Raw genomic sequence first — 24,542 nt, 5'->3', positions numbered from 1 at the left:
GGTGTGGAAACTTTGAAGGCTTTTGACCTGCTAGCCCCCTTGATGTGGTCTGTGACGTGCCAACTGAGACGGCCTGACCTGCTCTCAGCACTTCCGGGGTCCGGAAGACCTGCTGAAGCTGACTTCCCCTCCAGAGGCTGCCGGCAGAGGCCCACGGGGCTCAGTCCCAGGGTCGCTGAGGCTGACACACCAAGGGACAGAGGCCTTAAGCCGCCCTCCGTGCCTCACCTCATCATAGAAACACCTTTGGTTTCTGTGTGAGGAGAAACCCAGGGACCTTTGTCACAACAGGAGTTTCCAAACACTGGCCTTGGAGCCCCAAGCATCTCTGGGGATCCTCCAGGGCCTCATGTAGGTATTTAGCCTGTGGGCCTGGGCTGGGGCATTTGCCGTGTGTTTGCACATTGTACGTGTGAGAGCGTCTGATGCTGAAACGGGCCGCTTCTCCTCCATCCCGACCTGACCGCCATGGTCAGCCTGCAAGCCAGGCTTCTGGTGTCGAGTCCACCCAAGGCCGGGCCAGAGGTAGAGGCAGGCAACAGCTGTGGCTCAGCTTCCACACGTCCCGGAGAAAAGCACCTGGCAGAGAGGAAGCCACTGAGGAGCTGGCCTGGCTGCCCACCTTCTCTTGGGCTGTCCACTGGGGCAGAGCCAGCCTGGCTTAGAAGAGAAGCCTTCAGGTGGCATCTCACCAAGGGTCCATCGAGTCACAAAATCATGGAGTTCATTGCGCTGGAGGAACCTTAGTCCTCGACCTGACCCACGCTCAGGAGATGCGCAGCCCAGCTGCTGCCACTCTGATGCAGAGCCCGTGGCGGACCAGCCTTCAGCACGACAACCAGGCAGCTGCTGCCAGTCAGCGGGGCCAGTCAGCGGGGTTCACGTGGAAACCGAACCAACTTGCCCTCCCGGCTCTTGCCCACACTTCTGAGTAGAAGTGAATAGGCTGCTGAACTGAGAGAGGGCAAGGGAGTTGCCCAAGGTCCCCTAGTGAACAACAGACCCAGACTGCGGTCTCCCAAGTCTGAGCCCAGTGCCCTTTCCCTTACATCACACCCATTCTCCTGGTGAATACAGCATTTGTCATGTCGCTACTCACCCCATAAATTCTGATCTCCCTGCATTTCCACCGTGGGATCCCCCAGAACCCAACAACTACGTATTGGAGTGGCAGAGAGGACGGTGTTAGGGGAACGTTCGAGGTAGAAGGCAGCCTTAAAGTCCCTGTGGTGCACTGCAGTGGGCAGGCTCACAAAGACCTGCTGTGCTGCATGTTCAGGGATTTGCGAGCTGGCTCTTTAACCATCGATAACCTCCTGTCGGGAAGGGCGGGAGTATTGGCGCCGCGGAAATTGGCAGTCACTACCCGTCAGGACTGTATGTTTTGGGTGCTGGACAAGTGCTTTACTGGCGCACCTCTGATCCAACTCAAACGTCCTAACTGGCCTTCAGGTGTGCACGCCCTCCAAACGTTCCCAGATCTTCCGCCCTCGCCATCCCGAGCTGCTTCCCTGGGGTCTGGAGCCTGGGCTGCTTCCGTGGACTGTCCGCGAGCCTCCATCTCATCTAGTTGTTAGCGCCTGTTAAGCGTCAGCTACGGCTGGGCTCTCTCCTTACGTTGCCCCGTTTGATCCTCACACAACCTTTGAGAGAGGTGGCATGGCCTCCCTGTTTACAGAGCAGGACACTGAGGCACAGAGGGGTGGAGTGGCTGGCCGTTGTTCACCCCCCACCCCACCCCCCGGGCCTCCGGAGTACCCCCCGCCCCAGGTGCCCGCAGCTGCTGATGCGCATCCCTGACGGCATCTTCGGCCACAGTCAGGAACTCGGGGCATCGTTCCCTCTGGCATCAGCTGCTGTTCCTGGCCCAAGTCCTGTGGCTGCCACAAGGCACAAAAAAGGCCCCAGTGACTTTGGCTTCTGCTCTACTCCCCTATGTGGCAGCTAGCAGAGGATTTCTCGAAAAGTCCCCTGGAGCCTGATTCTATGAGTGGACTCTTTGATTGCCTTCCAACGCTGGCCTTCAGGCTCCAGAAGTGAGTTTAATACACCAAGAAAAAATAGCTGGAGTCATTCCCGAGAAATGAATAAGCTCGGGCCTGGAGACCTCTTGCTTGGTGTCTCTTTGGCTTGTGATGTGTGCTGGGACCGGAGGGGGGACAGGGGGGCGGGGGGGTGTGGGTGTTTCATTTTGTTTCTTAATTAAACATTTCTAGCATAGAGAAACCTAGGAAAAAACATAACAACACCCTGAGTACCCGTAATTCAACTTTGTTAGGTCGTGTCTTCTGCCACATTGCCTCAGACCTTTCAAAAACTTTACAGAAGTACCTGAAGCCTCCTTCATACCCCTTCCCGATCCCATTTCCTTCCTGCCCCCTCAGAGGTAACCATCATCTGGACGCAGAACTGTTGTGTATGTTTTTACACCTTATATAAATGTTTTTGTTCCTTCTGTAATTTGCTTATTGCACTTAACATTCGGTTTTTTTTGTTTTATTTTTTTACATTTTTATTCAAGAGAGAGAGAGTGAGAGAGCAGAAGGGAGAGAGAAACATCAATTTGTGGTTCCATTTATTCATGCATTCATTGGCTACTTCTTATAGGTTCCCTGACTGGGGATCGAACGCACAACCTTGGCGTACTGGCACAACACTCTAACCAGCTGAGCTGCCTGGCCAGGGCTGGTTTGTTGTGTGATTTTCAAACCTTTTCTTTTGACAATTTCAGACTCCCAGAAAAGTTACAGAACTAGACCAATGAATCCCTGTATGTCCACTTTTCACCCAGACTCGCCCATTATTAACACTTTGTCGCATCGGCCTGTTTTTTCTTTTTCTTTCTCTCTTCCCTTTTTCCCTGAACCTTGTGAAAGTAAGCAGACGTGGTGCCCCTTTACCCCCATGTATTTCAGTGGGGCTTTCCCACACTCACGGACATTCTCTTACTGACCTCACCACAAGGATCAAGATCAGGAAACCCACATGAGTGCTATAAACAGATGTAGTTGTGCAGCATCAGCCCCCCCGCTTCGAGCCTCTGTGTGCTAGTCCGGGGGGAGGAGCACCCGCTTACTGGTCCATTCTCTTACCAATGGATATTGGCTGTTTCTCCGTCCATCCAGCAGTGACCGTCATCGCTGTCACCCGATGTCCCCGTGCGTCCTGGGGGTGGGGGGGAGCTGCTGGGGCCTGGGCTACGGCATCCCCATCGTTAGATTGTGACAGATTGTCTTCAGAGTGGATGCAGCTGTTTTCATTCTCGGGGGTGTTTTCCCCCCTTGGCGCTCCCGTGGCTTTTAGGGAGCTCAGTGATGGGTTCTCGCCTATCTTGGGCCATTTCTCATGTTGTTGCCATAGCAACGGGTGTTTCTGGGCAAAACAGGTGTTTCTAGGGGTTACCCCCGCTAGAACAACGACCTGTTTGAAGCACTCTCATGTGCCAGACGCTGCTTGATGCGCATGACGTGTGGCAGGGATCACCAGCTCCATTGTACAGATGAGAGACACTGAGGCCCATAGAGGTTAAATACCTTGCCCAGGGTCACAGTGGCCAGGATGTGGCAGGGGTTGGTCCCGAGGCTGTGTGAGTCCGAGTTCTTTATCGCCGGGCTGCGCAGATTGTGTGAAATAAGCACCGAGTCTGTGAGTGTGTAGTGAGAGGACATCTGCTCCAAGGTCAACGCCTCTTCCTGTGACATCCCAGAACCCCCACCCTCCTGCCTCTGTCTTTTTTGGTCCCTTCCTCCCTGTGCAGAGGGACTCATTCCACAGAGGAGCAGTCAGCATGGAGGAGAGGGGAAAGGATAAGGCGTGGGGGCAGCAAGGAGCAGCTGTCCCCGCTCCCCAGGGAGTCTGAGTCAGGGACACTGCTCTGCAGGCCTCTGGACAGTCCTATCCCAGCTTGAGAAAGAGCTGCCACTTCAAACTGGAGGGAAGAGCTTCGTCTGTTACTAATACACCTTCTGCAGAGCGATGGGGCCTTCCTAGCACGTGGACTGCTGGAGCCACACCGGGCCCTACCAGCCCAAGCGCCCCACGGGCACGGGGCCCAGGCCTCACCATCCGGGAGACCTCTTGGTCTTGGGGCAGCTGAGAGGCTGGCCTGCCCGAGGTTGGACGGCGAGTGGGGCTGAGATGGCCTTTTCCCAGCCCTCCCCTCCCGCCCCACACTCCCCCACAGTGCCGGCCAACTCTGCACAAGAGGCCCCGTTCCCTGCACAGTGAGGCATCCCTGGAACTTCCTGAGCTGCTTCCCTGGGCCAGGCAGAGGCGGCCCCATGCCGGTGTCCTCAGGAGCTGGGGAGCTGCCTGTCTTCTGTCCAGATAGGCAGCGAAGAGTGGGGCTCCGCCCCCGCGGCCCTGACTCTGCACCCGGGCAGCCGCCCTGGGCGCCTCTCCACCTGGAGCAGGCCCTGCCTCCTCTTCTCCCCTGTATGGAATAGACCTGTGCCCGGGACCAGGCCAGGGAGCCGTGGACACGCCATGCCAGCTTACGCCTTCCCTTGGGCAGCTGGTGAGAAAATCTCCCACATAGACCAGACAGGTGCTGAGTCCCGGCCTGGTCCCCACAGCCCCGGGCCCGGGACGCCCTGCGTGTCTGGGCTCAGGGCCGCTCGGCAGGACAGCCTCAGTGTCCAAGGCTGTCAGGACTGTTGATTAGAGCTCTGGGCTCCAGGCCCCCGAGCAGAAGGAAAACCGGTTGTGGAATGATTTCTCTTTCTGGAGGAGTTGCTCTAAAGTTTTTGAGGCCCGTTATTTTGCACCCACAGTGCCATTCATTGCCCAAGGTCCTGGGCTGCCTCTGCAGGGCCCTGAGTGGGAGTTTCGCTGCCGAGAAGGGAAGGCGTGGGTGTCGGGGACCCTGGTTCTGCCCACAGGTGACATATCCAGTGCCATGTGGGCTCAGCCAAGGTCCCTGGCAGTTAGAACTGATGAGGCCAGGCTGTTTTATAACAGTAATCACGGCATTAAAATAAAGCCAGGCACGGTGCCAGCTCCGGGTGTCCCCAGCTTCACCATCCTGCTTGAGCCTGATGCGCACTTTGCAGTCACCAGTGAGCGGCACCCAGAGAGCTCCAGTCACCCAAGGCCCAAAGTCAACAGGGATGCGGGGATGAGGGGTCAGCTGCCTGGCCCCGCTACCCTTCTTCGGCCGGGTCAGAGCAGGTGCCCATGTCATTTTGTCCCTTTAGGGCTAAATTGTTCTCGCGATCCAGAGCCAGACCCCAACCTTCCCCTACCCCCAGGGCTCCTTCTGTAACTCCTCAACGTTAGAGATCGTCGCCAACCCTCAGACCCTCCTAGCGGCGAGGCCACCACTGGGGGCCCCTGCACGAGCCTTCCCAGGCTCCCGCACTGGCCCACCCAGGCAGAAAGGAGAACCCTGGGTGAGCTGGACAGGTCCTGGAAAGCAGTATCTTAAGAGCCTTTGGCCTCTCGAGTGGTTTAGCTAGAGCAGCCAAGGTGGGCCCCGCGGCGTTCATCCCTGCGAGCTTCCTGGGACAAGCCCAGCTCATGCTTGTCTTTTCACCCTCGCTAGCAGGGCTCCCGGCGCGAAAGGGATCCTCCCGGTGGTGTGTTTCTGTGCCAAACAAAATTGACGTCTGTTATCGTGTCAGGCCATGTGGTTCCCAGGCACTTGAACTTGTGGTTTATCTCGGGGGCCAGATGTTATCTTGGGTGTAAGCTGAGTGCAGCACACAGATGTGGACCTGGGTCACTCTCAAAAGTGCTTGGTCCCAAAACCAAGGCTCCAAAGTGGGAGGATTGTCGTGAGAAGAGGAAGAGAAGAATTTCGACTAGGAAAACAGTAGTTAACATTTACTGTTTTTGTGTGCTGGAGGAAGTACTCGACAGACATATTGAATTTGCACGATTGCTCTATTAGGTAAGGACTACTATTATTTTTTTGGCAAATGCTTAAACTGAAGCCCAGAGAGGTAAAGTAACTGACCAGAGATCCTAGATTCAAACCTAGGGCTTCTGTTAACAGCAGGCAGGCTTCTGATTGGGCCTTCGAGGATGGGGGTGAACTTGATCCTCAATAGTTTACTATTAAAAAAATTTAAACATATAGAAAAGTTGAAAAAAATTTGTAGTAAACATGCATATGCACACTACTTACCTTTAAAGTTTTTGTATATTTGCTTTATTACACATCTATTTTTCCCTCTATCCATCCGTGAACCCTCCGTATTTTTTGCATTTCAAAGGTTTCGGACACCCCCTGGATATGTCAGCATGCATATCACTAACTATGGTTATTTATGGGGTTTTTTTATTGTTTCAGTGTAAAATTTACATACAGTAAAATGAAAATACACATACTAGTAGTGCACTGTGTGAACTTCATACACATATTCACACATTAGGTATCTTTCTGCACCCGGCGTCTTGCACTCAGCATAATATTTTTGAGGGTCATGCATGTGGTTGTGTGTATCCGTAGTTCCTATTTATTGCTACTGTTCCATCCTATCATGCACCCGCATCTGTTTGTCCATGGACCCCCGGACAGCTTCAGCTGTTATGAGTAAAACAGCTAAGAGCATTCATGTACAGGTCTTTTTGCGGACATACACTTTCATTTTTTTCTTGGGTACATACCTAGGCGTGGAATGGCCGGGCCATAGGGTAGTAGTATATTTAGGTTCATAAAAGGCTGCCTGTCCCCAAAGTGGCTGTACCAGTTTACATTTGCACCAGTACTGTACGAGGGTTCTGATTACTTCCATCCTGCACCCCATGGTGTTGGCAGGGTTTTTAATTTTAGCCATGCTGGTGGTTGGGACACGGTATCTCATTGTGGTTTTAATTTGCATTTCTTTAATGACTAATGATCTGAGCGCTCTCTCACCTGCTTTTGAGCTATTTGCATGTCTTCTTTGAGGAATCTTCAACTCTTTTGCCCATTTTAAAAATTAATTTGCTTGTTCTCTATTAAACGGATGCTTTGCAAATGTTTTCTCCCGGCCCGTGGTCTGAGTATTCGTTTTCTGAATGAGGTGTTCTGATGGCCACGAGTTTAAATTGTGATGCATTTAATGCGTCCACCATCTCTTGTGCGGTTCTTGCTCTCTGGGTCCAATCCAGTAAACCCTTACCCACCCGCTGGAGAGTGTTGGGAGCAGGTCATAGAGAGCCTGAAGGAAGCACAGGTAGAGGGGACAGAGAGGCCGGGGCAGGAGCACCCGGTGGGGAAGTGCAGGTTCTGTGGGCGGGGGTGGGGGGTGTTCAGAAGAGGAATTCCCCAATATCAGGAGGCTGGACTGGATTCTTTACGCAGTGGGAGCCACTGAAGGCTTTGGAGCAGGAAGGACGGATGATCACACAAGAGAGCCGGATAGCACAGTGCCGGTGATGCTAAAGCCTGGGGCACAGTTTCTCGGTCACCCCGAAAGCGGCAGTGTCTCCCCTGCTAGGGAGCTGGGGGGCAGGGTGGGCGGTTCATCTCTGTGGATCCTCGAAGACTCTCCATGGGCCCCAAAGCCGCCCAGCCCCCACCAGCACTTAATGGGCCCATTTCTTGCCAGAGAAGCCTATGGGTGGCGGTAGGCAGGGGTTCGGCAGAAGCCCAGGGAAGGCGTCCTTACCCGTGGGGTTGGAGCCGCCTCTCCCAGAATCCTTCCAAGGACCCCTGGCCTGCCCCACGCTGACCTCACCCCCTCCCACCCCCACCCTCTGAGCTCCTGCCACCTCCCAGGCTTCTTGCACTTTTCCCCAGATCTGAAGGCCTTTGCTGGTCCCTGGGTCTGGAACCTCCTCCCCTCTCCAGCTCTCGTCATCGTCTGACTTACTCTAGGTCACTCGTTGTCCTCATTCATCACCAACCCCTCCCTGGGAAGAGACAAATCCTTTTGTCCTCTGCTCCAGTGCAGTGCCTAGGACGGCATCTGGCACTTGCAGGCCCTCAGAAAACACTCGGAGTGTGAGCGAAGGTGGGGTGCACACCCCTCCCTTCTCCCAGGGCCTGTTTGTTTGATCATGGCTTTGGGCTACGGAGAAAACGGGGGACCCTTGTGCCCAAAGCCAGGTCCCACCTAGGGCCACTCAGCAAATGGAGGACTCTTCCCGGCCGCTTGGTGCCCACTGCACAGATGAAGAAACTGAGACCCTGGGAGGGACCAGACTTGCCGAGGTCTAAGCCTGGTCGGCAGCAGAACGGAAATGGGAGCCTGGATCTCTCCCGCAGCTGCCGTTGGGGTCCTGACTGGCCCCCAGGGGAGACTCTGGGCCAAGGATCTTAACGTCTTTTGATGCCAGAAGATATTTTTGGTTTTCAAGGAGTAGGAGAGTATGAAGCAACCTAATGGACCCCAAAGTGCTTATTTTCTGGGTAATTCTGGCCTCCGCCCGCGTTTTAACTTCCTTCCCAGAGAGATGCTGCAGCCTCCCTTCAGGGCTTGGGAAACAATCGCCTCCACTTCAGCTCTGCCTTGAGCTCCAAAGGAGACCCACCAGGCCCCAGTTCCACAGCCCAGGGACATGCGTGGGGCTGCCCTCCTGCCCCCACCCCCAACCCAGCTTCCTGGTCCCTGCAACCGCCTGGGAGCCTGCTGCTGTCCTGAAACCCAGCACCGGTTCTCTGTGTACCCAGAGGGAATCCATAAACCCCCTTGTGCACACACAGCAGCTGTGAGAGAGAGGGCGTCCTGGAGGGTCTGGGGGCCGAGACCTCCGAGGAGGAGTTATAGCACCAACGTGGATGAATCCGTCACACACCTCGCTACTCGGGCCTCTGCAAAGCCCGCCTGCTCAACACAGCCCAGCCCCGCTGGCTGGCCGATCTAACGCAGCACGCCCTGCCTCCCAGCAGCGCCCTGGAGCCTGCCCTCCTCTGTAGGAAATGCCTCCTCTCACATCCCTCCCCTCCTCCCAGGAAGTGGTTCCACTTTTCTGTACCTTTAACAGGGCTCCTCCCGGCTCATCCCTCCCCCCCACCGCCGCCCTCCACCTCTCCCTACAGCAAGTGCCAACCCTGGGCAACATCACAGAGACACAGGGCAAACGAGGGGTGCCCGCCCTGGCCCCAGGCTTCGTAACCACCCCCTTCTGTCTGATAAGGCTTCGCCCCTCAGGTAGGATGCAGAGAGGCCCCACAGCCCCCCGCCCCCCGACTCAGGATTTGAGGCCCGGAGATGTCGCCCCTCCTTTTCGGGAATTGGGGTGTGTAGGGGGTGCGGTGAGCGTTCTGGGCAGGGTCTCTTCAGCTGGACCTCTGCTTTGGTTTTCCTGTTTCTTAGGCCTGTGACTCTCCTCCTTCCCCCATCCTGACCTGTGCGGGGGTGGGGGGTCAGGGAGTGCTGACTGGGAGGGGAGTGGGCACAAGGGAGACTCCTGGAAATGTCTGTATGAGCCCACCTAATAGAAACAGTGTGCAAGCCTCATGTGTAGCTTTAAATTTTCTAGTCGCCCCATTTAAAAAGTAAAAAGAAAAAGGTGGAATTAATTTTAATAATTTAACCCAGTATCTCTATACTAGTATTATTTCAAAACGCCGTCAATGTAAACTATTGTTAGTGAGCCGTATATTTACAGTCTTTTTCATACCAGGTGTTCAGAATCCTGTACGCACGTCTCTATTCAGGCCACCCACTTTTCTTTTTTTGTATTTTTTTTCAGTTACTGTTTGATTCAGTATTATTTTGTGTTCACTTCAGCCGGACGGCGCCGCGGCTGGACAATCATACGCTTTCCTAAGTGGTCTCCCCCGACGTTCCCAGTACCCACCTGGCACCGCACAGTTATTACAATGTTATTGGCTGTATTCCCTGTGCTGTGCTTACATCCCTGGGTCTGTTTCGTATCTGCCAGTCTGTCCTCCTCAGCCCCTTCAGGTGTTCACCCCGGCCCCCAGTCCCTCTCCCTGACCACCCACTTTTAAGACCTCGGGTCCCGCGTGTAGCTACGGTATCGGACAGCACAGTCCTCTCTCGATCTGGGCGGCAAACAGCAAGTATAGACGTATGTAAGAATTTGTCTCGTTGTATATTGGAGACTTTGTGTGTTTCACGGTGTATAAATTACATGGTCATTAAAAAGGTTTTTAAATATCCTACTCAGAGCTCTGCTCCAATGTCCCCCATCCGTCCCTGAACCCACGTTGGGCCAGGAGTAGCTATTTCTGTCACAGTGTGCTTCTCTTATTCCAGTTTTTTGCAACAGCCAGTTATTTCTGTATATGTTTAGCCCATTTCATTATAAGCACCGAAAGGTGAAGAGTTCGTTTATTTTTTAACTCCCCAGAAGGCCACTGGCTTCCTAGATGTTGCATTAGCCAGCACGGTTGAATCGAACCCCCGCTGGCTCTAAACTTCTTTCTGCAGAGCTTCAGGATGGGCTGATCTTTTTATTCTGTTCTCAGTCCTATTCCAGATGTTGACAAAGGAGAGGAAGAGAAGGAGGAAGATGGCGTGGGGCCTTGCCTGCCAGTCACCCAGAAGAACTGCAGCACCCCTCGGGGCATCAGCGTCCTGGAGAAGCTCATCAAAACGTGCCCGGTGTGGCTGCAGCTGGGCCTGGGCCGGGCGGAGGCGGCCAGGATCCTGCAGCAGGAGGCAGCCGGGGTGAGTTGGGGTCTCTCCATCTCATGGCCAGCAGGGCAGGTGCAGCTGCCAGGAGCTGCTGGAATTCAGGAGCAGGGGACTGGTAGGAGGGCTGGTTTCTGCTTTGGGGAGCAGGTGGGCGAGCAGGGGATGTCCGTGGATGCGGGCCCCCTGGGCATTGGGGCGCCTGAGGCAGGACTGGCACTTCGAGAACTCAGCCAGGTGTCCAGGGAGTAGAGAGCATCAGAAAGAGAGGGACCCGAGAAATCATTTCACACCTCGCTATTTACATAAGAAAATAAGGGGCTGTCTGGTGGGCCCAAAGGGCTGTGGGAGGCTCTGTGAGTTGGGCAGGCGGCTTACATTTTCTGAGTCTCACTTTTCCCACTTTGCAATGGGGCCGTCAAGGATAGTCCTTCCCTCGCAGGTGGAAGCGCGGGGTGGGGGGGCGGGGGCGGGTGGACAGGTGCACAGGAAAGGGGAGCCGAGCTCACCAAGCGCTCCCCGTCCCCACGCATTCGCTCTTACATGCTGCTTCCATTGGTAAAGAAAAATGGACAGTTAATGTTTAATTATAAAAGTGATACACCTATGTGTCCACTATGAAAAAAAAGAAACCAGTCAAGCTGGACAGAATTGATAAAGTAAAAAGAATTATCTTACAAAGTCTCTGCCACCAATTTTTTTCCAACTAACCCACTTCCCACAAGTCTTTTGTTTTTGTTTTTGTTTTTGTTTTTTTAACGAGGTGAAAGTCACTTAACATAAAATCAGCCATTTTAAAATGCACCACTTAGTACTTCACAATGTTGTGCAACGACCGCCTCTATCTAGTTCGAAACATTTCATCACCACAAGAGAAAACCCATGGCCATTAGGCAGTCGCTACCCGTTCCTCCCTGCCTGACCCCCGCAGCCCCCACCCGCCTGTCCCCAGGAGTCCTTTTAGCCAGAAGAGCATGGTGTGCCCCTCCAGCGCTTTCCCAGGGACAGACCCACCCCTGCGTACGGCAGCGGGTGTCCACCAAGCCCTCACTGTGTCCCAGGCGCTTGTCTAAGTTCCACCCGAGAATCAGCGCAGTTTATCCTCAGAGCCACCGTCTGGGGTAGGAATTACTACTCTGCCCATTTACAGATGAGGTGACTGAGGCACAAAGTGCAGCGACCTCCCCGGGAAACACAGGGAGGAGGCCCACGCTGGACACTGAGCCCCGGCAACGCGGGCGTTCCTGGGCTGTATCGCGCGCACATGCGGACTCGTGCCCTTCAGCCTGGGGCGCTTTGCTGTCCCCACCTTCCGTGTGGCCTGGGGTGCTGCACTGTGTCCGGGAAGCGTCCGAGCTCATGAACTCATGGGCCTGAGTTGGTCAGTGGACTCCTTCTCACCTTGGACTCGATAGAATTCATCGAGTTGGCAGTTGTGCCTGAAACTTACGGGGCCTCCAGCCAAGTCCCACCCTCCCTTTGCCCCAGAGTTGGAGCAGGTGCTCCTTCTGTTACCTTCTCTGCCCTTACGCCCCGCTCTTCCCTGTGAGCTTCTGTATTTTCAGGCAGAAGCCAAGCCCCGAGCGCATGCTCCGGTTAAAAGGTTGGCCAACTTTTACCCAAAGTTGCCCTTTGCTTGATCTTATTAACCCTCACACCGATATCTCTCCGGTAGTGCTTGGTGTTCCCACTTCCAGATAAGGAAATGAAGGCACAGATACTTTAACTCACTTGCTTGAGGTCCAGAGCTGGTGAGAGCAGAGCCTGCATGGTGTGACCTTCAGGGACACTGGGCAGACCCTTTGCTGCAGAATGCCACCCCCCCAGAGCTGTCTGAAATTCCACTGGTGCAATGGCTTCAGTGTTTTTAAAGATACAGGCCCTGTGGGTGGCCTTCAGGCTGTGAGAGCTCGTGGGGTCTCCCAAGATCACCTGACCCACCGCTCCTGGCTCCCGAGAGAGACAGTGCTTCATCGAGTCAGGGGCCAGTGGCCAGGAGACTGGAGATCCAGCCCCTGATCCCCCAGATCTGTGTGACCTTGACCACATCCACCCCCTTCACTACTCCCCATCTACCCCCCCTGCAGCCTGCTTCTCTGATAAGGTGGGAACATACCGGCCCAATTTTGATTTTTGTGTGTATCCAGAAACGAGGCAATCAAAAAGCCACCTTTATTCATTCTACACCCAAGCGGCACTTTTTTGTTGTTGTTTGTTTATTTTACTTTAGAAGTTTTAGATTTAGAGAAAAATTGCAAAGATAGTACAGAGGGTTCCCAGCTGCTTCTACTGCAATCATCTGACATTTAATATGGCACGTTTGTCACAATTTATGAGCCGATGCCGATACATTAGTATCAGCAAAAGCCCTAGTTTATCCAGATTTCCTTAGTTTTTGCCTGACGCCCTTTTTCTGTCCCGGGATCCTATCCAGAGCACCACCTTACAGTTCATCATCATGTCCCCTTGTCAGCATGTCACGTGACTGCGGCAGTTCCTTAGGCCTTCTTTGTTTTTGACCATCTTGATAGTCGGAGGACTATACTAGCCAGAAATTTTGTAGAATGTCCTTCCCTGGGGAGCTGTCAGGGGTTAGACTGGGGTGATTCCCACCCCATCGTGTCAGAGGTACAACACATGAGAGCGCCGTGAGCTGTGGATGTCGACCTTGGCCACATGGCCATGGTCCTGCTTGTCAGTGTTACAGTCTGCCCTGGGGAGTTCCCCCTCCTCCCGCTCCCGTGCTGTCTTCCTCCGAAGGGCATTACTGCGCGCAGCGCGCACTTGGGAAGTCTTGTGCCACCTCTTTGATTATCTGCATAGATTATTTGGAACTCCTCTGCAGAAGAGATTTGTTTCTTCTCCCCATTTATTTATTGAGTCAATCATTTACTTCTTACCACCATGGACTCATGGATATTTATTCTATGCTTTGTGTTATAATCCAACATTACTTTATTTTATTGCTCAAATAGTTCCAACTTTGGCTGCTGTGAGTCTTTGAGTTGGCTCCTACGTCTCTTTGACACACCCCCATTGTGTGTGGGCTTGGCCTGCTTATTAATTTTTTTGGAGCCTTTTCTTACTTTCTGTCACTACAAGATGCTCCAGGCGTCTCCTGTATTTTCCTGCCCCAGTCCTAGAACCAGCCATCTCTCCAAGGAGCCCTCGCTCCTTTTATTGGAGAATAATATTCAAAACCAAGATCAGGAGGCTGTGTGTTTTCTTTGTCACTGGAGTGCCAGAGGTGGTGTTTAATAAAAGAAACTTCTTACAAAGGTGCTTTTTGCAGTGGAGGGGTTATCTCAGGAGTTGCAGGAAGCTGAGTCGGGATGAGGTGGACCCCCCACTGTGGGCGGTTCAAGGCGCCGCCCTGGGGTGAGCCCAGGGGAGACCCATCCTGTCCCTCTTCGTTTGGTGACAGCCTCCTGGAAGCACCTCTGTGGCCCCTTTAGGGTGCTGGAGCTAGGGCGGGTTTTCCGGTAGCAGCCTTCGGAGGTCTGCCCGTGCCAAGCACCAGCTCCCTGCAGAGCACGAGGCGGGCTCACTAGCTCCTAAGTGAGGAAACTCAACTCTGGTGGCAAGGAGCCTACTCTGGAGTCTTAGAGCTGGCTACTAAGTGACTGCCTTCAAAATCTTGGAAAAAAACAACAACAGCAGCAACCTGTCTCTGCCTCAGCCCCAGCAAAGCTGATTTCTTTGGTTTGGAGCGGGGCTCGGGCATTTGTGAGCGTTCAGAGCTGCTTCGGTGATTCCTCTGTGCAGCCAGGATTGAGGAACTCCACTCCATGCCAAGGGACAGCTTCGTTAGGAGGAACGGGAAGGTGGGCCACGTGTGGCCAGAGTGGGCTCCAGCCACAGGGGGAGGTTCTGCTGACCCCTCCAGGCATGGCAGCCCCTGCACTTGTGGCCTCTGGGAAGAACCAGCCACTTCGGTTCCTACCCTAATGGGCGTGATTGGAAATTTTCCCCAAACAGCTGGAAAAGAGTCCTAAAATAACAGAAGTGGAAAAGCAGGCAGCTCTGGATTGTCCAGGCCAAAAATGGATAGTAAAAACAAAACCGTTATAGTATATTTAGTGGTGGGTTTTTGTATATCTGTCTGGGGAGGGGGATGGGAACACAGTGGCTGCATGCTTCTCTCCCAGAGCCTCTTCTCTGCCAGCTGTTACTGAGATCAGTTCTTTTTTCCAAAACCCGCACTGGCGGAAGGTAGACGGGGTGCTCCCATGACCGGCCGTCTCAGCCTCCTGCCTTGCAGTATATTCACCCGTGACACTAACCTTTGTGCAGACCTCTTGGGATCTGGAAAAGACCCTCAGCCACGGATGCTGGGACAGAATCTCCCAGAAGGAAGGAGTCCTGGGACCTTCAGCCCCTCTCCCTCCTGAGACTGGAAAAACCAGCTCAGGGAGGGGAAGTGAGGTGCAAAGGACACCGCACACCAGGGTCAGGAGGAGGAGGGCCACCAAGAGCTGTGACCGCTGCCCCGCTGTTGTTTTGGGGGCGGGGGTTGGCCCCACAGAGTGAGCGCGCCACCCTCAGGTTGTACAGCGTGGGGAGAGGGTTCTTCTGCTTTGGGGGAGTTCCTCGTCAATGCTTCGGGAGAGCTGGCACAGGGAACAGGGGACAGAGGAGCGGCCTGACTCAGACCACGGCCCACCAGGCACCAGAAAGTGCTTGTCCCCATAGAAGGGGAGGGGCTGACTCAGGGCACAGCAAGGTTTATGGGTGACCCGGGTCAGCGGACGGCTCTCGCGAGCAGGCGCGGAGGGAAGGGCCCGCTGCGGGCCTCAGTGTGAATGAACCGCTCCCTTCGCGATAACCCTGGGCTGCCCGGTGCCGGACTTGCTGGACTTGCCACCTCGTGGCCCCACACTGCTCACCTTGAGCTCCTCTCTACTCAGGGTGGAGGCGGGAAGTCTGCAGCTGCTAATGAGGATGTCTTTCCTCGTCCAGGGCACCCGCTGCCCCACATGGGGCAGTTCTGCTCCCTGGAGCCACCCATGAACGGCAAAGGATAGGAACGCTGCCTCTGCACAGGAGGGAGCTCTGTGCACTTTGTCCTCCGGGTTCTAAGGCAGGTTGGGGGCATGGGGAAGGGGGGCACCATATTCTGGGTGCCTACTATACAGCGGGCGCCTGTGCAGTCCTTTCAGTGATACTTTGAGACACTGGGTCAGCCGGGAATGCTTTTGGCCTCAAGGAACAGCAGACCCAGCCCATGGTGGCTTCCCATAAGGCCTGAGAAGGAATGCAGACTGTGACAGGTTGTGAGGCCCCCAGCTGGGAGCTGCTGTTGGAGGGCTCCTGTCTTCTTTCTTTCTCTCTGGGGAGCACGACAGCAAAGGGCCGGGTGAGTGCCTCAGCAAAGGAGAGAGATCCATAACGTTACAGGCCGGCCGAGGAGGAAGAGCCAGTCAGACGGCAGGGCAGCTTCGAGGGAGGTCCCAGGGAGGCTGGCAGCCAGGCTTTGTCATTGCGGTCACACTAGAGGGGCCCAGTAGGCTGTCCCAGTAGTCAGGAAGAAGGTGACTGTCGGTAGAGTAAGAAATGTAGGCTGTTCTGTGGGCCTGGCCTCTCTCTCTCTCCCCACCTCCGTTCTCTCTCTCACACACATACACACAGACGTACATACACAGGAAGTCCTCCCCTACTGTAAACATCCTTATTATCTCCTATTTTATACTCTTGTATTGTATTTTGAAAACAATGGTGGTGGCATTTACACTAATGGGTCATGGCCCACAGTTTGAAAACCCCCGCCTTCCTTGCGTATGTGCTTCCCAGCCCGTGGCCTGGGCACGCGCCCCTCCCCCACCGCACGCCCCGCTTGTGTAAAGGGTGCGCTGCCCCTGCAAATACAGAAGTCCGCAGGCTGGTTTCCGTGCAGGACGGTGCCATCCTCAGCTCCTGCCCTGGCTCGGGGTCAAGGGTCCCCCAGAGCTCTGGGGGCAGCCCAGAGTTCACTCAGCTCCCCACTCAGCCACACACGTTCACTCACACACTCATTCACGCTTCTGCCAACAATTAACCGACACTGACCGGGTGTCCTACAATTCAGTTCAGTTCTGACACTGATGCTACGCAGAGGGAGCGCAGACCCCACAGGTTAAAGGACAGGGTCCCCCACAAGACTGCCCGTAGGCAGATGCCAGGCACCAGCAGGCCCCCCGGCCGCCCACACTTCTGTCTGACCTGGCTGCACACATGACCCCTCTTCAGGCTTGATAATCCAGGAGAGTGATTGCGAGAACTCACCGAGAACACTGTACTGAGGAGGAGCACTTTATTATGGAGGATATAACGGAAGAGCCGCCGCCGAGTGCAAGAGGCCGGCAGGGGTGAGGCCTGGAGTGGGGCGGGGCGTGCACGCTCCCCTCCCCCCTCGGGGGGGACCCAAGCCCCTCACCCGCCCTCGTGCACATCAGAGGGCCACCGCCAGCCAGGGGCTCCGCCGCCCCGCCGAGCTTTGCAGTCCAGAAGTTGCATTGCGTTTTCTTCGTGTGAGGGATTGAAGTGTCGCCCACGTGAAGGTGCGTAGGTGCTCGGACTCGCTCCCAGAGCCTCCCCTCCCTCGGAGGTCGGGGTGGAGCTGCAAGTTCCAACCCCCTTGTAAACTAAGGGCCCACCAGGAGACACCTGTTAGCTTAGCTCAGGTATGGTCACAAGGGGCTATTTTGTGAAGAACGAAAACCGTGCCTATTTCTCAGGAAATTCCAGGGATTTTTGAAGCTTTGACAGTGAAGCGCGATGAAGGCCAGATACATTTAACTCAGCCAGTCGCTCATTCTCACACACACACACACCCCTCTCTCCCATTCCCTCCCCTGCTGCTGGTGCACAGGGGCAGCTGGCCTCTGGGACCTCTGAGGACAAGGCAAAGTGACCTCTTTCTTTTATGAAAGGTGACACGCTGCAGGGGTCCGTTCAGGTTCAGGAGGCCGCCTCAGTTCGGCGATGCCGCAGCTCGGAGCAGGGCCCGGCTGTGCGGGGGGAGCCCAGGTGTTGTGTCAGAACTGCGGGGGGAAGCGTCTGGAGGTGAGCCGACCCCTGCCGGGTCCCCTGTGCGGGGCTGCCTTCCAGGGAGGGCACCTTGGCGGGCGGCACCCCGCCTGCCGCTCATTCCTGCCCCCGGACGCTCCCCGCCCCTCCTCCTCTGTCCACTCCAAGTTCTCACACTCCCGCCTGCCTCCCAGGAGAAGGGCTGGTAAACTCATTTCCCCTCCATTCAGTGACTAATGGATTCATTGTGTCACTGCTCCCAAGGGCACATGCCCTGTCACGGGAGAGCAGGGCCTAAAGCATCAAAACCTTAAGCCAAGAGACCACCCTGTGGGCTGGGTAGAGGGAGGTGGCGAGCTGGGGATCTAGAGTCGAAGGGCCTGAGCTCAGCTCCCAGTGGCAGCACTTACTGACCTTGGGCAGCGCTTACCCCTCTCCCTTTCCCCCTCTATGAAATGGGGTAATGATAGCAGCCAGCTGCCTTATAGCTCTATTAGGAGAATGAAATAAGATCATGGAATCTCAGGAACTGGTGTCAGCGCTTGGGGCAGACCAGGGAGGCAATATGTGTTAGCTGTTACTACCCACAATAAAGATTTTTTATTATTATTATTATTATATGTTTCACTAACAATTATAACAACATTGTGTTAACAACGAAGAGATGTGATGATAGCAACAGCGATGAGAACAATGGCAGAGAACTTGGAGCATCCCCAGGGAGGGGTGGACAGTGTGCCTCAGTGGACAAAGGGAGGAAGGGCCGCGCCCGTGGTCCTCCAGAGCCTCTCACGCCTGGGCCACGTCCTCGAAAATGTCCCAGCGGCCCCCACCCAGCCTTCCCTCCGCAACTTTGGCGGGACTCCAGGTCTTCTGCACTCTAGCCCAGGTGCTTGGGGCCTGAGTGGGAGAAGCTTAGACACCCCAGGGGGGATGCAGGTGGAGGGGAGGGGGCAGGGTGACCAAGTCCTTTCTCAGGAAAGGAAGGAATGAGCCTTCCTTGGCTGAGGGACTCCTTGTCGCCCCTCCCAGGGAAATTTGTGCCCCTGGAGGCTAGAGAGATTCCAGAAGGTGTCTGTCTATCACCTGGAAGGAGGGCTGAGTTTCGGTAGGGCCCAGGGAGACTAAACGGAACACTTTAAAACCACGGAGTTTGTGAATGAAGCAGGGACCCCTCCCCATGACGTCTGTGGCAAGCGCAGCCCCTTCAGTAAGCGGGACCGCAGAGGAAGCAGAAGTGCAGGGTCCATAAATACCTGGCCCTGGTTTGGGTGTGGGTAATGCTTGATTACCGCAGCAGGGATGCACCTCACGGCCGAGAGGACAGGGCCCCCTCCTGCCCCAGTGAGGGGCCTGTGGTGCTGAGAGGCCAGGGAGCGGGGAGGGCTGAGCAGGGACGCCAGCCTCTGGGGCCAAATCCCAGCCCCTTACAGCCGTCCTGCGGGCCAAGCCCACAGGAGTGTTTACTCAGTCGGTGCCCCAGGATCAGAGGGTGCCTCCACTTCTCCATCTGTAAAGTGGGCGCAACAACCAAGCTCATATCAGAGGTTACAGAGGGGAAGGAGCCAGAGAATAGATGCAAAGTATTTATAGCAGTTCCTGTCACAGAGAAAAGCACCATGTTAATTGTCAGCTATTTTTATTTCTGTGGGGGGAAATCTTGTGAATTGACTAATACCTGTGACCATTTCCATCAGCCTCCCCGGAGGGTACATGCTGTGTGAGTAGGCAGGGACAAGCTGACATTCAGCCTCACTCCTGAGCCTCTCAAAGTGTGGACCCTGGGCCCCTACACATCTCAGAATCAGCTGAATTTGGACCCCTCCTTCCCCAGCTGAATTAGCATCTCCAAGGTGGGGCACAGGAATCGGCATTTGAAGTACCCTTTGCCTAACTCTGTCTACAACTCAGAAATATCAGTTGAGTTGAACCCCACTGTGAGCAAATGAGAAATTGAGACTCAGGAGTCGGGGAGGGGTGGGGGGAGACATGGGCCAAGTGACGCATGGCTATTAGGACAGAACCCCACATTCTCCTGAGGGATGCCTGACTGCCCACCCCGCCTCCTTGTTTCTGGAACATTCCAGATGACTTCCATCTCTCTGTTGTCCCTCTAACCTCCACCCAAGCCTTTGATTCACGGAGCTCTCCTTCTTCTGTCGCAGACATTCCTGGTTCGCCGAGATGGCTGCTTGCAGCACCTGGTGCTCTGTGTCCATTTTCCTTCGCTGAATGAGAGCTCATCCGAGGTGCTCGAATACACCATTAAAGAAGAAAAATCGAGTAAGTACTTGCCCTTCCAGTCTGGCCTGCGACTACGCTGCAGCAGCCGCAGCAGCCGCAGCAGCAGCAGCCGCAGCAGGAGCAGCAGCAGCAGCAGATGTTACACCCCGTAACCACAGGCAGACACTCCTGCCAGCCAGGCCAGGCTAGGTTAGAATTAGAAGCGGTGGGGTGGGGCGAGCTTTCTGTGCCCTGAAGCTATTTGGCCAGCTTTGTTTTGAACTCGGTTTTAGAACACAGAGCGAATGTCAGTTTCTGCTCTCCGCGTCACTGCTGGCTGGCCTTGCTTCCTTGTGGCTGCGGCGAGGTGTCCCCCTGTGAGCTCAGGCTGGAGAGAGGGGAGACATGAAGAGGACACGGCTGGGCACCTGGGTTCTAGTGACGGCTCAGCACACTCGAGCCATGGTCTTGGACAAGTCACTGGAGCTCTCCGAGCCTCTCTTTTCTCATCTGTCACGTGGACGTAGCAGTCACGTCCTGCCTGGATCCCAGGACCTTGGTGAGGGTCCAGTGGGCAAGCGCTCTGAGAGACAGAAATCCCATGTGTGCACAGGGCCGTCGGGAGCGGGCTGGCCCTTGATGGAGAAGTGATTGGGGGCCCCGCTCCAGGGTGGGTTTGTACAGGTGCTCAGGGCAAGTGTGTGGGCTTCTGCCACCTCTCGGGGGCCATGCCATGAATTGAGGGCCCAAAAGCCTGTTAGACACTCGGAAGAATATTCCAGGTACCATCTTAGATCCTCTTCTAAGCCGATCCAGGGTGTGTGGGAAGCTTTTTACTCTTGGTTAGCAGCAGAGGGACAACAGTTCAAATGAAACACTTATTAAGTATTACGTAAGTATTATAAGTACATAATATAAGTATATTTATACAAATTATATATTATATGCTTAAATAATTTATGTTTACATAATTAAATATTACATAACTATGTTAAGTATTTATTCCTTTGGAATACTTGTTTCTTAAGAGACCCTTATGCCGGACGCTGGGGATATGCAAAGGTGAATAAGACAGAGCCTGGCCTCAGGGGCCCCCTGGTCTAATTGGAGGGTGGGAGACACGGTGGGTGGGAAACACAGGCACCCGTACTTGCTGTGCGGTGTAGTGTGACAGATGTGGCTGCGAAGGGAGCCTGGCCAAGCGGCACAGAAGATACAGGTGTCAAGTGAATTCAAAGAGTCTGGAGACTCTAGAAAGAAGTGACAGAGATGTATTCAAGAGGCCAGGCAGAAACCCAGAAGCGTTCCAAAAAAGAAGGAAATCTGCAGTGCGTCCCTGAGGCTGATCTGTCCTGCGTTCTTGGCGCTGGGATTGGTCCAGGACCGTTATCAGTCAGACGTTAGGCGATCTGGAGGGCGGGTGGCCAGCATGACAGATGTTGGTGGACGTCAGGTGGTCTGGACACATGAGCCCTTCAGGATATAATCAGAAGGTGATCTGGAGGTCTGGCATGTGTCCACATACCTATCCCGGCATTGACGCAGGACTGGAAAGTTCAAAAAACATAAGTTCTCGGGCTAGGTAGAAGAATAGCATTGTTTCCTCATGCCTCAGCCTACTTGGTTTTAGCGATTTAGCAGCTTGACTATAGTGACTGGTGGGAAGGATTCCAAGAGGGTGTCAAAGAGGAGGGAACGCAGGCTGGGTCCTGAAGGATGAGTGTATCAGTTAAAGGCTAATTTTCCAGCTCAGGAGTTGGAGAAATTGCAAGCAGAGGCAGGTGCCTGCCCTTGCCATAAGGGGTCCTTTCTATGGAGACCCGGACTCGCAGAAAACAGGCAAAACATAATTCGCTCATTATCTGTGTTCAACAGATAGTTATGAAGTGTTCACTCTGTGTCAGACACTGTCCTACCATTGGGGACACGGCAGGGAACAAAAGCCAGTCCCTACCTCTCGGAGCTTACGTTTGGGGGAAGGAAGGAGACAATAAATAAACAATACGGGGTGATTGCCCGACGCAGAGCCAGGCTATGGAGAACGTGGAAGTGCGAAGATTAGCCAGCTGCTGCAATAATGGCAGAGTGTAATGACTTAAACCCAGAAGAGGGTGGTTTCCCACTCACGTCAGGACTCCTGGTCTGTGGGTAAGGCTCAGGGGCCCTGGCTCACGGAGGCTGTGCCACCTTGAGCACACAGCGTCCAGTTTCCTGGAGGCGGCTCCTGGGCGGATCTTACCAAAGCCTGGAGCTGGGTGTGTCTCCTGTGCTTGCCTGTCATTGATTAGAACTCAGTCACATGACCATACCCCACAGTCAGGGAGACTGGGAAATGTGGTCCAGACGCGTCTCCAGACAGAAGCAGAGGGTGGGAATTTTGCTGAACTGCTAGGACTCTAAAGTGATAGAGTGTGTAGGGTTGCTAATGTATCTAGTAAAACTTGATGACCCTTGTCTCTCAGTGTCCAGCGGGAAACAAAGTGTAGGGATGTAAGGAAACAATCTAGTTTTCCCAGACCAAATGTTTAGCGCCCTCTACTGACTGCAGGAGGGGGTGACGTTGTTTAGAGCGCCTACTGCTCTCCAAGATCCCTTCTCAGCCATTCTCAGCAGGTGCCTCTGGGGCTGCAGAGACCCTGGGTGCTCTCTTGAGGGCCTGGGAGAGAGCAGGCATCAGCCTATCTGCTTATGGACTTGTGTAGTCCTGCCTCCTCATGCGAGTAACGAGGCTTCAGGGACGTACGTGCCTGCCCAGGCACGAGTTAGGTGCCATCCCTTAGAAACCCGAGGGCCAAGAGTGGTCTTAAATTTTAACACCAACATGAGGAGCGTAGCTGAAAGTGGGGAGCAGTGATGTGCTGAGCCTGTTACAGGTCAACAAGAACTCTAGAAGTAGAAGGAGGGAGACTTATTGAAGGTCAGACTGATCGGAAGGCTTCTTGGAGGAAGAGGCAATCAGGCTGGACCAGCAGAATGTCTGGAAGTTCTGCTTTTCTCCTTTGCCCCTACGCTTCTTTCCTAACTTTCCGCCCAAGTCTCCAGGGCGTCACTTCTAGGCATCTCCAACCCAGTTACACCCCCAGCCACCCCTGGCCCCTGGAACTTGGTCAGGCAGCAGGCACAGGGCCTCCCAGTGGAACCAGGTGCCGCGTCTGCTTGCATGTCACACTTCTGATTAGGAGACCCAGGGACAAACCTGGGCACTTGGGGGTGGAGGCAGCTTACTTCCCTGGGTTTGTGACTGCCCGGCACCATGTGGCAGAATCTCGTTTTCCATCTTTAATTTAAACTTTAAAAAAATTCAATTCCCAGCTTTGCTGAGACCATCAAAACCCAACCCAAAACTCCTCTCTGTGACGTAGCTCTCCTCATCATGGTTCACTGTAACCGCACAGAGACTGTCTGTAAGTTTGCATGTGTTTTGTTGTGCGCTTCCTTTGCATTGCTTCACGGCTCCCCGCTCCTCTGACCCCAGAGGTGTGCCGCCTCCCTGGTACACCCAGGCAATACCAGGGGGGCTGCAGGTAACAAGTATCTTTGCCACAAGGACCCCCTGGGCCTTCCCTTTTCCTTGTCTTCCTGTTCGGTCTTTCCTCTCTAGCATCATGGTGGAGCACAGACTACAGAAACCACATGGCCTGTGTTGGAGCCTCAACACTGCGTTTACTACCTGCGTGGCAGTGACCTTGGGCACCAGGGCCCTCCAATGGGGATGATGATGGTGCCTCCTCATAGGGTGCTGGGAGGAGTTCGTGTCTCTAAAGTGCTTAGGAGAGGAGCACATTTCTGCATGCTAGACAGGATGCTGCCCAATTCATGAGTAGCTCCGTGAAGCCAATTAGAGCTTTAAAAAAAGATAATAAAGTGTCTAGGATAGTACCCAGAGAACAATAGAAGATTATAATAGTGTTGTTATTTTGTTGTCAATTTTCCTGGTTTTTGGCTTCCTGGATTAAGCCAAAAGGAGAATGGAATGAGCCTACTCACATGGTCCCAAGGCTCTGGGTAAATCCCAGCTGAGTACATGGGTGCCTGCCTTGTGGCCCCTCTTGGAGGAAGGAGCCACCACCCTCCCGAGTCCTCCTGTAGCTGTGGTGGCTGCAGTGGCGGGTGGCCTGAGGAGGAAGTGGGCAAGGGTAAGGCCCAGGGCCTGGAACAGGGGCCTTTTGTTGGATTTCCCCGCGCAGAGCTGAGGCCAAGGAAGGAGACAAGGGGATCTCCCACAAGTGGGTGGTCAGCCTCATCCGTAGCCCCACTCTGCTTGCTTTGAACGAGGAAGGCTCCCCTGCACCAACTCCATGCGTCTGTGGCTTGGATTGCCCTCTAGTTCCTTGTTCAGCTTCTTTGCAAAACCCTCAGACTAGTTTTGCCGCAATAACATCCCTAAATTACAACGGACTGCACACAGGCTGTGTATGTACACAAAGTACTGCATGCAAAGTAACGCAGGTGTATTTTTCACTCGTTACGTGTCAGCTGAGGCTCTTTATAGAAACATCTTCATTCTGCAGTCGAGGCTGGAAGAGCAGCACGGCCTGGGGGCAGAGGGAAGAAGACAGGTGGCAGAATTCCACAACGGCTCTCAAAGGGTTTACTCAGAGGGGGCAGGTGCCATGTCCCCTCACATCTAATGGGCCAAAACAGGTCAGATGACCAGGCCAGACACCAGTGGGATGGGAAGTATTATCCTCGCACCAGCATGTGATTGGCAGGGAGGGTCATGATTATTTTGAATGAGGGTTGCCATCTGCTACATCCCCAGCTCTCCTCCGGGCTGCACTA

The 24,542-nt window shown here is 54.4% G+C and overlaps 1 protein-coding gene across 1 annotated transcript in view; it reads left to right on the top strand.

The window, feature by feature from the left end:
• The window catches only part of RIN3 (Ras and Rab interactor 3), a 108,885-nt gene that overhangs the window by 21,381 nt on the left and 62,962 nt on the right, over positions 1-24,542 (top strand). The window contains exons 2-3 of the mRNA XM_054567115.1: positions 10,367-10,568; positions 19,703-19,820. Of these exons, the coding sequence (XP_054423090.1) occupies positions 10,367-10,568; positions 19,703-19,820 (320 nt within the window). The remainder of the gene's footprint in view (positions 1-10,366; positions 10,569-19,702; positions 19,821-24,542) is intronic.

The sequence above is a fragment of the Pteronotus mesoamericanus genome, unplaced genomic scaffold (genome assembly GCF_021234165.1).
Source record: "Pteronotus mesoamericanus isolate MK-2021 breed Mesoamerican mustached bat unplaced genomic scaffold, CSHL_Meso_final contig_182, whole genome shotgun sequence".
Lineage (NCBI taxonomy): Eukaryota > Metazoa > Chordata > Mammalia > Chiroptera > Mormoopidae > Pteronotus > Pteronotus mesoamericanus.
Note: the sequence above shows the minus strand (reverse complement) of the source record. Positions and strands in the feature narration are given on the sequence as shown.